Here is a 16,840-nt window from a genome sequence, read left to right as displayed (position 1 = left end):
GGTGGTGAAGGGCTGTGGTGGCATTATGGCCATGGTGTGAGTGGTGAGATGAGCCAGAGCAAATGAAGGGAATTGCTGGCAGCAGTGCTGAGGAGGGACTTGTGGCCGTTTCAAGGCCTGTTCTCTCTGTGGTGGCAGCTGGTGTGGTGCCTGCAGAGGGCAAACAGGACAGCCTGGCCTTGAGGGGTGGTGGCTTCTCCAGAAACCTCAGCTCCGTTGGCTCTGCCAGGTGTCCCCTGGCAAAGTGCTGGGGGGAGGGACCCTGCAGGTGGCAGAGTCACAGCAACCCACCAGTCCCTCTGTTGTCCCTCTGCTTTCTCCACCACCTCCCCAGTTCCTCCATCCTCACACCTGTCCCTCCATCAGCCCCTTCACCCTACTGGTCCCTCCATCATCCTACCAGTCACTCTGCCATCCCTTTATCCTCCCACCAGTCTCCATCCCTGCATTGAAGTGTGGGAAACAAGGGATGGAATTGCCTTTCCAGGATGGAACTTGTCCCTCTGTCCCAGCCAGGCCCCTGGAAGGTCTCACAGGGCAGCACTTCCAGATTTGTTCCCCTAGGACAGGTTGGGAACCTCTTTCCAAGATCTCTTGCTGCTGTCTCCACACCTGACAGGTGCAAACAAACTCAGGACTGGCCCTTTGCTCAAATCCCTCCCCAATCCCTTTGCCCTGGCTTTTGGTCCATGTACAGAGAGATCCTGCTTGGATCCATCACCCCGCTCCTCCCTCCCACACCCTCCACTCACGGAGCACTTCCAGCTGCATTTCCAGGCTCTTCCTGTCTCCTGTGTTGGCAGTCACTCTGTAGGTGCCACTGTCACTTTCCTGGGCATCCTGCAGCAGCAGAGATCCATTGGATGGATGGAAATCGGCTCGTCCTGCGTGGGGAGCGTGGATGGCTGGGGCGTGGGGCCCGCCCTGGTGCTGCAGGATGGGCTGGGGGCCGGTGCCATTCAGGAATTCCCAACACATGGAATTGTTGTGGGTGACGTTGTCTGGCCCAGGGAGCAGCACCGAGGATCCCACAGCAGTGGCTCTGTGGACAGCTCCTGCTGCTCCCAGGGCTGGAGGGAACACCACCAGCAGCCCTGGAGGGAAGAGAGGGGCTGGGAACAGCTGTTCTGGGGAAAAGTGTCTCTGCCCATGGAGTGGAATGGAGAGGAGTGGAATGAGCTTCTCCTACCTGAGTTTTTGTTGTACTAACTTAATTTCCACATCTCATTCCCAATTCAGAGAACCCTGGAGAGGTTTGGGTTGGAAGGGAGCTCAAAGTCCATCTCATTCCAGCTCTGCCATCTGCAGGGACACCTTCCACTAGAGCAGGCTGCTCCAAGCCCTGTTCAGCCTGCCTTTGAACACTTCCAGGAATGGGACAGCCACAAAATTCCTGGTCTTGTTTGGGGCTGAAGGCGTCCACGTGCCCCCCACAGTGCAGGATTTCTGCCCAAAATTTCTGGGCCTGTCACAACTTGGGCTATGGCAGGTGCTCAAGGACTTAGGGAGGAGCTGCTGTGGGAAGGTCACAGCTGCCAGACCCCATCCCCAGTGAAGATGATTCCAGGAGAGAGGAGAGGCAGGGGAGGCTCCCCAGCCCCTGTGGCTGCAGAGCTGGGCAGAGGCCAGGGATCCTCACAGGCTGTGTTTGCTCTCAGCCCTGTCTCAGCCTGTCCTGATAAGCACCTGTTCACCTGCGTTCCCCCTGCACCTGCCAGGCAAACTGCCCTGGAAACTCCTGCTGCTCCCACTGGGGATGGTGCAGCGCGGGCGGGAGGGAAAAGAAGTGTGTCAGTCCAGGTAAAGTCAAGTTCATCAGGTGATTTTAATTTCTCACTCTTATAACCTTGAAAGGCAGCTGTTTTCATGCCCTCCTGCCCCTCAAACTGTAGATGTGGAGGAAGAAAATACAATTTAATAATTAAAAATTCTTATTCTCTGAAAAATTTCCTTTTTCTGCTGAGAAAACACTATTTACAGAGAACAGAACAATGAGCAGAAGGAAAGAGGAAAACTCTTCATCTTTTGCAGCTGCAATGGCCAAAACTCATCCTACAGACACTGAGAGCTCACTGACATCATCCCAAAATCAAGCTGTAGGGTAATGGGCTTTCTTTCTATTTCAGATGTCCAGAAAATCTTTGTGCATTTGGATCTAGCACAGGTTGCCCAGAGCAGGTGTGGCTGCCCCATTCCTGGGAGTGTTCAAGGCCAGGCTGGATGGGCTTGGAGCAACCTGGGGATGGAATGGGAGGAACTTCAAGGTCCTTTTCAACCCAAACCCTCCTGTTATTCCACGGTTTGTGTTTCAAAGCAGCCAGTGACTATTTAAAGGAGCACAGTGAAAATGCTCACACGACTTTAACAGAAATAAAATTTGTGGTTTTAAAAACATCAAATATTTTTACATATCTATTTTTAACACAAACACAGACATTAACATATATACCGATATTTCTGTGTGAGCACATCTATCAGCCCCACTATAAATCTGGCTGCAGCAGACTTTATCCCCGGAGCTGTGCGTGGCTCTTCCACCACCTCTCTCCTTGGGCAAACACAGCTTTGCCTTCCACGTTAAACATTTTACCCACCCAAAACACCCTGCCCAGAGCTTCCCACGCTCTCTCCAAAGGGCTGTGGAAGGGGTGAGGAGCCCATCCCAGCCCATCCCAGCCCAGGCCGGGCTCTCCTTACCTGCGAGGAGCACCCGGGTGGTGCCCAGCAGCTCCGCGGGACGGCACCGCAGCATCTGCCCAGGGGAAGCAGCCCCGGATAGCCCCGATCTCAGAAATCCCCTCACAGAAATTCCGGCTGTGCTGAGAGCAGCAGGTGGGGAGGTACCGTGGGTTTGCAGCCCGGGATGGATCCCCGGTGCCGCGGGTGTTCCCAGCCCGTTTTCTGCCGATGGCTCCGCTCCCTCCGCGCCGATTCCCCTGCCAGGCTCCTCCCGGGAGTGGCAGAGCGGCAGCTCCCGCTCTGTCCCCGCTCCCCCGGGAACAGGAGCTGCCCACGGCCCCGGCACGGCGCTGGATCCATCGGCGGCTCCCGCTCTGTCCCCGCTCTGTCCTCGCTCCCCCGGGAACAGGAGCTGCCCACGGCCCCGGCACGGCGCTGGATCCATCGGCGGCTCCCGCTCTGTCCCGGGTCTGTCCCCGCTCCCCCGGGAACAGGAGCTGCCCACGGCCCCGGCACGGCGCTGGATCCATCGGCGGCTCCCGCTCTGTCCCGCTCTGTCCCGGGTCTGTCCCCGCTCTGTCCCCGCTCCCCCGGGAACAGGAGCTGCCCACAAACCCGGCACGGCGCTGGATCCATCGGCAGCTCCCGCTCTGTCCCGCTCTGTCCCGGGTGTGTCCCCGCTCCCCCGGGAACAGGAGCTGCCCGCGGCCCCGGCACCGCGCTGGATCCATCGGCGGCTCCCGCTCTGTCCGCACGGCCCAAGGGGTCCCACGGGAATGCAAATTACAGGGGCAGTCCAGGTCATTGTCGTGCCCCAGGGCCAGAAGATCCATCCCTATCCCTTTCCCACAGCTCAATCCTCTCCCAGAGCCTGCAGCAGAGTTGGAACTCGCCCCCAGCCCGGTTCTGAGGGGAGCAGGAGTTCGGTCTGGCTCTAAAACACCCGAGAGCAGCTTTTTCCTCCACCCCTTGAGGTGTGCTGGGATCATCTACATCCCACAGGCTTTCTGCAAAGGGAATTTCAGTTTACAGGAGGGATACTCCTGGGATCAGGACCTAGGCACCTAATTTTTTTTACATCTATATCAAAATAATGGAATCCCAGACCAGTTTGGGTTGGGAGGGTCTTTAAAATCCACCCTGTTCTACCCTCCAGCCATGGAAGAGATCCCTTCTACTGGACCAGGTTTCTCCAAGCCCCAAATGAAGAGGGAAGCTAAAAATGGAATCACTCTTCAGCTGGGCTGGAAGCAGCTTCCCCCGTTTTTATTCGAGTCTTGTGAGGGACAGGAGGCTCTTGGTGGCACCAGAGGGGACCAAGGGGGACGCACTGAAAGCTGCACCTGCACAGTCCTGAGAGCTGGGAGAGAGCAGAGGGCTCTGCAGTGCACCGGGGGAAATGGGAAGCTCTGGGAGATACTGGAGGGAAATTCATGTGGCCAGCAGGTGAATGGGGAGGGTTTGGTTTCACTGCAGGGCTGAGGACTCTGGGAACCCCAAAAGCTGGAGGAGGGGCTGAACTGCAGAGCCAAGAGGACAGGGAGGGGTTCCAAGGGAGGAATTGGGGTCCCTGTGGGACAAGGCAGCAAACAGGGATGGGAGTGGAGCCGGCTGCAGCCAGCTCGGTGTGCGGGAGGGACACACGGCCTGCGCGGGGTGAGGAATGCGCAGATGGGGACGGAGGATCCCGGGATACAGCAACACCTCCAGCCTCCCTCCGGGTCCCCTCCGCTGCGCTGGCCTCACCTGCCTTCAGAGCAGCCCCAGGGTCCCGCAGACCGACATCTCCAATTCTCTCACACCATCCCGGCCCTCTGAGCCACCCTTTGGTACGGCGGGCACCACATCCCACAGCTCCTAAAAACCGTTCACAGCCACAGGGGCTCTGAACAGCAATTCCTGGGCCTCTCCTGAGGGATGGAGAGACAGCAGCGGCACCGCCAGGGCCCCGAGCCCGCCCGGGACGGGACTTCGGCTTTTTGAAACACGAATTTCTGGCATCTTGTGCCACCGTGTGGCCAGCGAGAGGCCGGTGCAGCGGCACGGGGTGCGGGATGCCCGGGCTGCCTCAGCCCAGCCCCAGGGTCCCGCTCGCTGTCCCCGCCGCTGGAGGGGGCGACTTCCAGCCGGGAGTGCTCAGACACTGCGAGCAGAACCTTTTGTCCTTTCCTTGGCGGGGGAAGGGAGTGGCTTTGTCCCCTTCTAGAACTGGAGGTGGAAGAGGAGAGATTCTCCTTCTTTTGCTGGGCTCACACCAGAGTCCCCTCACTGCCACCACCTGGCCGCACCACTGCCACCTCTCACCTTTGTCCCAGGGGCCTGGTGGCACTTTCTGATGGCAAATACCCTTTCTGTGGGCAAACCATTCTCATTTTATACAATCTTTTATTAATATCATTGTGATTATTGCGATTTCTTCAGTAAATTGTGACTCCAACTCAGAACTTAAGAGTGGTTTTTTTTTTTCCCACTATGGAAAGGGGTTGGCTGGAGGGGGCTTAATTTTCCTGCTGAGCTTTAAAATTGGTCCTACCAGGACCCAAGGCTGCCATTGGAGCTTCACCTGACAGAGGGCAGCTCCCCTGGCACCACCTGCCCAGCCTGGGCTTGGAAATCCCTCTGATCCCTGCTGACTCCAGGGGCTCACTGGGGATGGGAAGCACTGGGGAGGGAGCACGGGGAGCATCAGGGAGCTCAGCCCACAGCAAAAGCAGATTTCAGGACTGTCTTGGCGCCATGATCTCTACATTCAGTGTTTGGATTAAACAAGAGCAGCAAGTTCAGCACCTGTGCACCTGCACTGCCCCTGCCCTGAGGACACAGAGCACCTCACACAGCACAGCCAGGGGTGAAGGGGCCCAGCCCTGCTTTAGGGTCTGGTCAGAGCAGAGGGAAAACCCCAAAAGATATGGCAGAATGAAAAATGTCCAACAGCAGGATTGGCTTTTGTTCCTTACCCTGGGGCACTCCAGCGTGCCACATCCCAGGAGCTGAAAGGCATCTCTGAGTTACATTCAGAGGAGAATTTTGGGAAAAAATACACCCAAAGAGTGAGTTTCGTGCACCAGAGAGGATGATGATGAGCTAACACCAATTCCTTAAGAAAGGATGGAAGAGGAGGCACGGTGGGAAATTTGTCAGAAATCCTGAGGCTGCTGAGCATTGCCCTCAACACAAGTGCAGTGCAACAGGCAGAGGGAACAGCAGCATGGCAGTCCTGGAAGTCAAGGAAAAGTGGGAATTCCATCCCTCATGTAACACTGTCATCTCTGCTTCACACCATGCACATCTTGGTGCTTCCCTTTTCCTTCTCTAACCTAAACCTTCTCAGAAATGCTCAAAGCACACCAGGATCTCTCCAGGCCCTCTCTCAGGCAGCTTGGCTGCTTCATCAGTGATAAGAGACAAGATCTCAGAGATTTCCACTCTGCTCTGCTAAAAGTGCCCTAAAACTGGCAGCTGGAAAAAAAGGCCGAACAGGGAATCCTGAAGGCACTTGTTTGGAGGAGCACTTACTGTGGTGGGATTAACCACAACTGAGCCACCCTGGCTGGAAGGGCCAGGCTGGGAGCACGGACAGCAAGGGCTGCCTGTGCTCAAAGGCAGAGTGTGATCCCAAAATATGGTACCACAACCTTTGGTTTCCACCTGCCCTCTGGCCTGAGCAGGCACTGGGAGCTGCTTGGAGAGGGTGGAGGTGCCTGAGGTATTGCAGTGTCACAGAGGGCCTGGAGCATCTGGGGAGGCACCAGCCCAGCTGGCCTGGTGTGGAGTGGGGCTGGGGGCTCCTGCCTCTCCCAGGGCTGGCACTGAGGGGCTCTGGCCTCTCCCAAAAGTGGGACTGGGGGCTGCCAGCAACTCCCAGAGGTGAGTCTGGGGGCTGCCTGCCTCTCCTGGCAGTGGCACTGGGAGGGTCCTGCCTCTCCCAGAGGTGGGGCTGGGGCTGCCTGGCTCTCTGGGGGCTGGGCTAGGCCTGCAGCCCCAGCAGGCGGGCAGTGTTCAGCACGTCATCCCTCGTCAGGTAACACCCACAGAGCTGCCGGTAGCCGGTGAAAGCCTCCCGGCCGTGCAGGACACGCCAGTTATCCACAAACAGGACCTGCAGGAAAGGAAAAAGGTCATCAGGAGGACAGCAACCACAGCAGGCAGGGCCAGGAGCCTCTGGCAGGGCAGGTCCTGGGGATCCCTGGACACTGGAAGAGCAGGTAAGGATGCACCACAGTGGGCAGGAGCCTCCTGTTCCACATTGGCACAGGTGAGGCTACAGCCAGCTGTTCCACAGGATCCAGCACAGCTCTTTCACCAGCTCTTTATGGAGCCAGCCTAAAAACACATTTTGGGGTTTCTTTGCCTTTCTGCTGGAGAGGAAACAGTTCATCAGCAATAGACAGTGGCCAACTTATCACTGAGTCCCAGAATGCTTGGGTTGGAAGGACCCTTAAAGCCCATCTTGTTCCACCCTCTGCCATGGGCAGGGACACCTTCCACTATCTCAGGTTGGTCCAAGCCCCATGGAACCTGGATTTTAACACTTCCAAGGATGGGGTAGCCCCAACCACCTGCCTCTGTGGTGTCACTTACCCATGTAAGGGCTCAAACATAACCTCAGAACTGTAATTTCTTCTGGAAGAAGTGAAAGCCTGAACATTAAGTGTTCTGGCGTCTCTGCTCCTGAGGATTCTCATTTCAATGGCTGGAAACTGGGACTAACTTTCCTCTGAGGCAGAGCTTGAACTAAAAATCTCTGCCTCACCTGTTAGCTCATACTGCTTTAGGACAGCAGAAAAACATGCAGAAGCCACTACTGTTAACACTGGAGCACCCAGAACGAGGAAAACTTCTGGGTATGGCAGTGCCCAGACACCGGCACACCCACGGAGCATCCTGCCCTTCTCCCTGTGCCAAACCCAAGGGATTCAGCTCCCAGTCCCACCCTGACCAGTGCTGGAGGATGCAGCTCCAGGTCCCACCTTGCCTGGCTTCAGCTTGACCCAGAGCTCGTTGTGGGGCCGGCGCAGCTCGGCCGTGAGGGCGCGGTGCGCGTGGTACCAGCGGCGCACCACGTCATGGGGCACCGTGTTGATCACGGCACGGTCGTAGTTGTTGTACCTGCAGGGAGAGGAGAGACAAGAGATTGCCCAACACGGCTCCAGGTGCTTCCAAGGGAACCCCAGGAGCCTGTGGGATTAGTGGGTATTTAAGGGAGGCTGCAGAGGTGACCAGAGAGGTTGTGCTGCCAGCACAGAACTTTGGGAACACAGCACTGAAGGCAAGAGAAGTTTGCTATCAAGTGTACACCTGTTCTTCCTGGTTTTCCATGGAAGGACATGGTAAGACTGAGAGCTGCTTAGAATAAAAGTGCAAAGCAGTGCCGGACAACCTCTAGAACAGAGGCAAACTGGAGTTTCAAAAATCAGCCCAAAATTCTTTTGGAAGGGATCACTCTGCACTCTCCCTGTTCCCTGTGTGCCAGGATAGTTTCTAGAGGCTTCTCCAGAGAAGGGCTGAATTTTTCTGCATCTCACATAGAATGAGATGAGAGCTTGGAGCTGAAGGGAGAATACCAGGAGTAAAAAAATCAAAGTTCAGCACCGACACCCATCTTTGTGTCAGTGGTGCTGACGCTTCCTCTAAAGAGAGGAACACAGGGTGTTCCTGTGGTTTCATCCCTGCTCATCAAAGATACACTGCTTTTCAGCCCATGGAACATTCTGGAAAACCACCACCACAACGCCCTCTCCTCCCCAGAGGCCTCCTGGCCATTACCTGATGAGGTAAAGCTCGTTGTTCCAGGGGTAGACGTTGAGCACCGGCCCCACTCCGATCATGTGGTTGTGGCAGCCGCCCACGTTCTCCACGTACTCGTGTTTGAGGGGCACCTTGGCCAGCAGCTCAAAGTGCTCTGGGGCCTGGTGCAGCACCTGCTCGGCCGCGTGGAACCCGTCCACCAGCAGCGTCCGCCCGCCCGTGCCCTCGTGCTTCAGGCAGTGGAACACCTGGATGCTGCAGGGAGACAGAATCTGAGAGCAGTGACCTTGGCTGCCTATGCCCTGGGCACCAAGCGCTCCCTGAGGACACAGCCAGGTGTGGACGGATGCACTACCCATCCCTGCTGCTTCTCCAGACCCAATCTCACATGTTCTGCTGGGTGAGGAGGCAGCAAACTGCCTGTGCTGCATCCCAAACCTAGTGACACGAGTCTGGGCACTTCAGGAGCTGCAGGATGAAGGCTGTGTCACCCAAAATCCAAACCCAAGAGGCTGTGGCTGCTCCATTCCTGGAAGCATCCAAGGACAGGCTGGATGGGCCTTTGAGCAGCCTGGGATGGTGGAAGGTGTCCCTGCAGCAGCACATACCCACAGGGCTCCTGGAAGTAGGTGGTGTCTGTGTGCCGGTCCAGGGCCAGCTTGGTGTAGGCTGTGTCTCCCCGGGAGAAGTCAGAGGTGAAGTACCACATCCTGCCATAAATGGTCTCCCTGGAAAAGAGATGGGCAGTTATCATAGGACAGTGTCTGGGTAAGGCACATCCTCCCCTACATTTGAGTTATTCCCCTCTGTCCCATGCACAGAGTCATTAAAGCAGAACAACTTCACAAAATTCAGATTGTCAGGGATGGTGCTTCTAATCCCTCTTCTGGTGTTCAGCTCCTCTCTTTCCTCCCCAAAAGACTGGTGATGATGAGTCTTCCCCTCCACAACCACTGATGTTTCCATACCAACCACCATCCCCAGACACGGAAGTGACACAAGGAGGTGCTAAGTGCAGCCAGCCCTTACTTGTAACCACACAGGGTTGCCCAATAGTTCCATTTCTTCTTCCCAGTATCCTCCTCCAACACGCACAGGAGGGAAGGGACACCAGGCAAGGCCAAACAGCACTCAGGGGCTACAGGGGGAGGGTGCCTGGAGACAAAAGCTGGCTGGATATTCCCTGAAGCCTGTTGTTTCCATTTGGAGTGACTGTTCATTAGCAGGAATCCCTCCTTTTCCAACTGCCCCAAGCAAATCAAACTGTTTCCACAGCTTGGATAAAGCCCTGAGCCCAGCCCCTGGCATACCATGCTGGCAGTGCTTTACACAAACGCAGCACCAACACCTCTCACTGTTTTTCTCCAGCAAGAGCTCCAACTGGTCTTTGATCTCCCTGGCTCCCAGGGCCAGGCTGCCCTCACGACCCCTCAAGTCATAACAGGAAATGTCTCTCCTTGCAAAGCCCTGCTCTTCCCAGCCAGCCACTTCCTTCAGTCCCTCCTCTCTGCACAGTCCCACTGTCACAAAAGTCATGGGATGCTCTAGGGCCAGCTCAATGACTGAGTGATTCACAGCTCTTCCATAAAGGAGGGTGGATTCCACAGTAGGATCCTCCATTCCAGGTCCAGGGGAGCAGCCAGAGCATTTGTCTGCAAACCAGGCCATGCCATACAAAACACAGGACAAGGAGGCAGCAGCTTTCCAAACAGAAAGAAAACAAGTTTATCCTTCCCAGGATAGCCCAGATACCTGATTATGCTGATCCTCTTTGCCAAGGTTTCTGTGTCTTCTTTGGTGGGAGGGACATTCTCCACGAAAGCAATCCCGTACAACAAGAAGTTCTGCAGGAATTCCTTCAGACCCTCGTCTGTCTCCAGGAAGCTCCGGCAGTCGATGGAGGGGACCTGGGCTTGCTGGTAGATCTCAGCATTCCAGAGGATGCGGGGGTGCATGACCTGCTGCTTCTGCCCCTCGTAGCTGTTCCTCGCCAGCCACTCCAGCCCGTACCGTGTCACGTGTCCATCCGGCCCTGGCATGGGGACAAGGGCAGAGTCACCAAAATCCCACTGGCCAGCCCGACACCATGGCACCTGTCAGGACAGGCCTCACCCTTGTCACCTGTCTGGGGATGGGTCCTTTGCACCCTACTGCCATCCAAAATATGACCTGACAGGCCACAAGTCCTAAAGGTGTCATCATTGCTGCCACAACTCCAAATTCAGGGCAGCAGCTGAAACCCTCTCCAAATTCCCAGCTAACTGTTGCATCTGCAGTGGTTTTGGCTTTTGTTGACAGGCCTCCAAGGACAACCAAAACCCTGAAGTCAAGCCCTCAAATAAAAGGAAGAAAGCAGCTGGGAAAGTGAGGAGAAAGGACAGAGAACAGGCATGGTGAGCAGGGCTGACAGCTGCTCCCACAGAACGGGGAAGGAAAAGAGAAGCAACCATGTCATGCCCTGTTGTGGTGTGCTGTAATGTCCCATTTTGGCCTTCCAGGTCATCCCCCCAGGTGTGCCTATGCCTCTCTCCCTTCCCCCTTGCCCCCATGCTGAGTGAGTCCTGTCAATCAGGCTGAACATTCCAGCAAGGCGTCGTGTGGTTGGTCAAGTTCAAAGGATGCCCCTCAGGCCCAGGGGTCATTGGCCTGTCTGGGTGTCACCTTCCCCTCAGACCCTGCCCCTCTCACCTGGTTGGTGGCTCACCTGTACCTCCCCTCCCCTGTCCCTGACCTTAAAAGGTGAATGAGACCATGCGGCCGGGATTATGTTGGAGCAGTTGCTCACGTTCAGACCTCTGTAACCATGGAATAAACCTCTGGACATTAAACCCTCCAGCAGAATCCTCTCCTTTTTCTCTTCACCATCACCTGAAGCCATTCCTCCTGAGGTAAACGGGGTTCCTAACAAGCCTGGACTTGTTCAGTGCCCAGCTGCAACCACCAGCAAGCCAAGGTATCTCTGGGGTGATACACCGCAGTTGCTGCCTTTGGCCCAGCAGCGAGGGTCAGACTGGCCCAGGCACAATCTAACTGGTAATATTGGGAGCCTTTTTCCAATAATGCCCCATCTGTTCACCACCTGCACTGCTGGGGGAGTTTGACCAACCCAGACACTGCAAACACACAAGAAGGGCTGGGGGCAGGAAATCCACACCACTGTGATGCAGAGGTGTGTTTGCAGTGACAGCAGTGTCTAAAACCTGCTCACAGCTCAGTGTCTTCCCAGCCAGGCAGATCTGGGGGTAATGCTGTCCCATCAGCAGGCACAGGAGGGCAGAGGCGCTCAGGACTCACAGGTGAGGAAGAGTGTGGTCTCATCCACCCGCACAGCCTGGGGCTGGATGGCCAGGTCCACGCTGGCCGTGTCCAGGCTGCGCTGGCTGGTCTTGGCGTTGTAGCAGGAGGCGGAGCGGCAGTGGTCCCGCAGCCACACGAAATCCAGGCGCATCACGGTGCTGCCGTACCTCAGCTCTGCCAGGGAGGGGAGCAGAGGAGGCTTTGGGGCAACAGGGAGGACAAACAAAGCCAAGAATTGAAGCCCAGAGCCCACACTGTGTCATCCCAGTTACAGGGGATGCAGTGGTATCCCTTGAGATAAATTGTCACAAGAGGAAGACCTGGCAGAGGATTTTATCAAAGGCCTGCTCCTTTGCTTTGGAGCCACTGTGTAAAATGCTGAGCAATTCCCTTTGCTTGCAAGTGACTCAGAGTACTGAGATCCTACTGGCCTCAGCTGCCAACGCTGAACAAGGCTGGGCAGCAGAGGTGGGCACACATCAGAGCCGAGGGGGCAGTGCCAGGGAAAGCCTAAGCGTGGCACAGAAAATGGTGCCTGACAGGGCACGGCTCAGACAGTTTTTGTTCAGGAATCCCTGGATCTGATTACTTATTTAGCAGTGCCTCACTTATCATAGAAGACAAGGCTGCTTCACCCTTTGGGAACTCCAGCAGGTAACATGAAACAGCCCCCAGTGTGCATCCCTCTGTTGCAGGCTATTTCAGAAGGAAAGCACGCATTATTCCAGGGAACAAGGGGAAATCCCTCCCTGCTGTCCCCGGGCACACCAGGAGCACCCTCACCCAGCACCTACCGAGATGGTCTTGGTGCAGCTGCCAGGCACAGCAGGGGGACACTGGGGCCGTGGGGTGGCAGCGTGCAGGGACAGCCAGGACAGGCCCAGGGCCCCGGGGCAGCCACGGCCAGCGATGCCCGGTGCTCCCACGCCGGCCCCGGAGCAGCCACGCCAGCCTCTGGCACCACATCCTGCTAGTCAGCAGAGAGGTGACAAGGGACTTGGATGTGGCACTCTGTCCTAAACCCCAGCAGGACACGGCCCTGAGGAGACACAAAGGACATACCAGGATCCTGTGAGGGTGGGCAGGCCCTGGCACAGGGTGCCCAGAGAAGTGGTGACTGCCCCTGGATCCTTGGAAGTGTCCAAGACCAAGTTGGACACTGGGGCTTGGAGCCACTTGGGCTCGTGGAAGGTGTCCCTGCCCATGGCAGGGGGGTGGAATGGGATGAGCTTTAAGGTCCCTTCCAACCCGAACCATTCCATGATTCTGTGATTTACCAGGCAAAGCCAATCCAGGAGAGACAGCTGTGTTCAACATGCAAAACAGTGGCAAAGCCTCATCTCTGAAGGTCTTGTCCCCCCTCCAGCATTCCCAGTTTGAATTCACCATTCCTGGATGGAACTGCAGCAATCGGGGAAGCAAAGTGACCTTGGTTAGGGAAGCAATAACAGAGGAATCTGGTAATTAGGCCAGTTCTAGGAAAAGCAGGCAAAACAATGAGGAGGAGGAGGAAGATCTCTGCTGCTGGTGAAGGACACAGCTGGCATGAAGGAGAAACCACCGTGATTAATTTTAGCATAGAGGTTAGAAGGCGATTTCTCCAAGGGAAATTTGTAACAACTCTTCAGTGCAAAGAGCAAGGGCAAAAACCTGACAAGTTTTAAGAGATGATGCCTCAGTCTAAATGCCTGTCATGTTTGTGAATTTCTGGCGGCCAGGTCTAAACCCAGCAGGATTTTAACAGCACTTTGAAGTGCACTGAAATGTGGTCTCTCTGGATAAGACACAGGCTCAGAAAGCATTTCTTATCCTAGACTTCTGATTTTCCTTCATTTTCTTATCTGGAGAGTCCAGGCACTGGAGCTCTGGCTGTCCAAGCTGCTGCTGCTCTGCAGAGACCTCAAAAGCTGCTGATAACAACCAAATCCACAGAGGTGCCACATTCCCAGCAGCAACTTGTTAAGCAGGATAAAAGAATGCAGACATCCCTAGGGAGAAAAAGTGGGAATGTTTTTGAAGAGAAGGTTTGAGATGAAGGCACACTGACACACTTCAGCCACGGAGCCCTTTCCATGAGAAATTTTCCCAACATTCCGTCTAAATCTCCTCTGGCACAGCTTGAAGGTGTTTCCTCTTGTCCTATCCCTTGTTACCTGGGAGAAGAGACCAAACCCACAGGCTCCAGCCTCCTTTTCCAAGATATCCAGTTCCTGTTCCTGCTGCCCAACTCTGAAAATCTGCTACAGGAAGAGGAATGAGCCTCACCTGACACACAAATCTCATAACCAAGAGAAGAAAACCTACAGCTACAAAACCCAGCAGCTGCCCCTGATTTTTATCAGCTTTAAAATCTTAAAGAAATTAGTTAAATCCCTGAACCAACAACTCACAAAGCTTATCTGAGAGAGAGAAAATCTGTCTAGTTTGGCTTTTGGATCCACTATCCCAGTGAGGGGTAGAAAACAAGGAATCTAAACAAGAAATCTTGCCTGCACACACACAGAGGAGCCAAAATGCCAGGAAAAGGCTCACCCACAAATCCATCAGCACATGGCCTGTGCCTGGGCCAGCTCCAGCCTTAGTTTGATCTTTCCACACACATTTCTTTGATCTCCTCCTCTCCCAATATCAAAACTGAGAAGGAAATTAACACAGGTAATGGGAAGTGACCCAGATAATTAAACTTAATCAGGGAGACCTCATGTTGCTCTTCCTGGAAGAAAACACCACAGGCAGCCCAGTGAGAGCCTTAAATTCAATCTTTCCAAGACCTACTAAAACTAAGAGGCATTAAACCCCCAAAAATCTGTATGATTAGGGAGGATTTATAATTTTTGTTGTTTCATCAGAGCTAACAGCTGGATGAGCTACATGAACAGCAAACTCTCTTCCTGCACCTCCTGCTACCTCACCTTTATGCTTTATGCGGTCCAGACACATGGGCAGCAGTGAAATGAGAGAATTCCAGACAAGATTTCCCTCAGAATTCGAAGGGAAAGGGCAGGAGGGAGCAGAAATTAAATGCTCAGTGCATAAACACACATGGTGGGTGACACAGGACCCACAGAATGAAGGAGAGAACAGTCCTGGAGGGAAAAGCAGAAACCTCAAATCCATTGTGATTTGAGGAATTCCCATCAGTCTTTGGAGAGAAAGGACAGGAGATGCTGTGGAAGGAGCAGAAAGGAAGGCTGGGAATTACAGAGTTTAACCCTAACCCTAACATTACAGTTTGTCTCACAAGAAACATTTCAAGGAAACAAAACTGGGTTTAACCTCTCTGAGAAAAAGCCACAGTCCCCATTCTGGGCAAAGGAAATGGTGAAAAAAATGAGTGACCAAATAGTTTCAGCAATGGGAACATCTAAGAAAGGAGAAACCCACACACCTGCAGGCTTTCACCAGCTTTTAGCCAAACCCTCCAGGGCATGAGATGACCCTGCTGCCCTCCCTGCCCTGCTCCAGCCCTTCCAGCCTGTTTGTCCAGCTCCTCTGAAAAAAGAAAAAAAAAAAAAAAAAAAAAAAAAGGTGTTTTTTATGAAAAACACCTCAAACATTCAGCTGCTCACACTCACTCAGTTTTTGCTTCTGGAAGCACCTGGCTGGAACCAAGGTTTCTGTTCCATGTGGAACAGGGAGCTGTGAGAAGCACAACAGTCCAAAGTGTGGGAAAGGAATTTGGATTTTGATCCTCTGGGATCCTTTAACCTGATAGTTCTCTCTGCAGTGAAGGAACACCAAGAAAAAGAGAAATTCTGCAAAGGCTGAGCTGCCCTGAGGACTCTGCCAGAGCAGGCAAGAGCACAAGCCCAGGTGACAAACCAGATCCCCCAGGATGGCAGCACCTCTTGGACTGGACACAGGCAGAGTTTAACAGCCTGAGCTGACTCAGTTAATTACAATTAATTACTACAGAGACAAAAAGCAGACTGGCTGTTCCCTGCTGAGCTCCTGCCCTCACCCTGCAGACAACTCCATCAGATCTCAGCTGTCAGGAACCAGATTCCTCTTCCAGCCCTTCCCCACATGGGATTTCAATGAAATTAAGGAGCTAATAAAGACATCCCAGGCACTGCCAGCTTCACAGCTACTTCATTTTCCTGGAAGCAAAGGGAATTATCTGCTCACCCCACGTTTCACACTGACCACCTGATGGCAGGCCCCATTCCCAGAACCTTATTCCACCATCCTGTTTGCATTTCTCCCAGGCAAAGCCTTCCCAGGCCACACAGCTCAACAGAAACAAGTTCTAATTCTGTTTTTTTTTTTTTTTTTTTTTTTTTTCCAGCAAAGCAGCCAGCCCTGATGGCAGAACCCCCCAAGAGGAGTTACTCCAATAAACTCCTATTGCTAAATCACTCCATGCTCTGAGTCCTGCCCGGGCAAAGAGGAGCCAGGCAGCTCTCCCGGGCAGGGTGGGGTTGTGTTTTTCCAGGGAATGATGGAAAACAGCTCTGCCCACGAGCTGCAGCCTTTCATTCCCTTTCGCTGGGACCGTAATTCCCGTGTGAGCCCGGGGCTGGCATTACCTGGGACCCTGGAACGGCGGGCGGAGCTGCGGGACGGCGGAGCGAGGTCCAGCGGGCTCGGGATGCTGAAGGGATGGCGGAGGGGCTCAGCCGAGGGGCTCAGACCGAGGGGCTCAGGCCGAGGGGCTCAGGCCGAGGGGGTTCCGCAGGGTCAGCGCCGCTGCCCCGGGCTCTCCGCCGCTCCTTCCCCCTCCTCCGCCTCCCTGCGCCCACCAGGCCGAAAGCGCCGCTCGGAGCTTTCCCACATCGGCCACACCTGCCCGAGGGAAGCGGCGTATGGGTCACCCTGGAAAGAGGGGAGAAAACAAGGAAAAAAGCGACGCTGCAAGCGGGTCCCTTTCCCAGGGGACCCAAGCGCAGCCCCCGAGCCCCGCGGGCAGGACCAGCCCCGCTCCGAGCTCATGGGACCGGGGGACACCGCGACCCCGACCCACCTCGGCGGCTCCCCGTTGTCCCGGCGCGGCCTCGGTGCCTCGGAGCGGCGTTGCCGGGCCCCAGAGCCCGCAGGCGGCGCGGGGCCGGGTCGGGAGCGGGGCCGGGGCCGCCTCAGGCCGCCCCGGGGCGGGGCCGCCGCCGCCATAGAGACA

At 55.1% G+C, this 16,840-nt stretch overlaps 1 protein-coding gene across 1 annotated transcript; it reads right to left on the bottom strand.

Annotated features, from left to right (window-relative positions):
• Positions 1 to 5,086: 5,086 nt before the first annotated feature.
• Positions 5,087 to 16,758, bottom strand: TMLHE (trimethyllysine hydroxylase, epsilon). Its single transcript, XM_058032633.1, has 9 exons — positions 16,688 to 16,758; positions 16,254 to 16,539; positions 12,519 to 12,763; positions 11,722 to 11,898; positions 10,180 to 10,459; positions 9,036 to 9,155; positions 8,446 to 8,682; positions 7,650 to 7,788; positions 5,087 to 6,778 (listed from the first exon to the last, which is right to left on the bottom strand). The coding sequence occupies exons 3-9, from the start codon at positions 12,688 to 12,690 to the stop codon at positions 6,647 to 6,649; spliced, it is 1,257 nt and encodes a 418-aa protein (XP_057888616.1). The 5' UTR covers positions 12,691 to 12,763; positions 16,254 to 16,539; positions 16,688 to 16,758; the 3' UTR covers positions 5,087 to 6,646.
• Positions 16,759 to 16,840: the final 82 nt, after the last annotated feature.

Source organism: Melospiza georgiana, chromosome 12 (assembly GCF_028018845.1).
Source record: "Melospiza georgiana isolate bMelGeo1 chromosome 12, bMelGeo1.pri, whole genome shotgun sequence".
NCBI classification, from domain to species: Eukaryota; Metazoa; Chordata; class Aves; order Passeriformes; family Passerellidae; genus Melospiza; species Melospiza georgiana.
Note: the sequence above shows the minus strand (reverse complement) of the source record. Positions and strands in the feature narration are given on the sequence as shown.

Bases quoted from the DNA above. Each gene is read 5' to 3' on its own strand.
- TMLHE (XM_058032633.1), bottom strand. From the start codon at position 12,690: ATGTGGTGCCAGAGGCTGGCGTGGCTGCTCCGGGGCCGGCGTGGGAGC. The intron at 7,789-8,445 runs GTAATGGCCAGG...CTCTCCCTGCAG, and splicing joins AACGAGCTTTACCTCATCAG to GTACAACAACTACGACCGTG. The intron at 6,779-7,649 runs GTGGGACCTGGA...CCTTTCCTGCAG, and splicing joins TCAAGCTGAAGCCAGGCAAG to GTCCTGTTTGTGGATAACTG.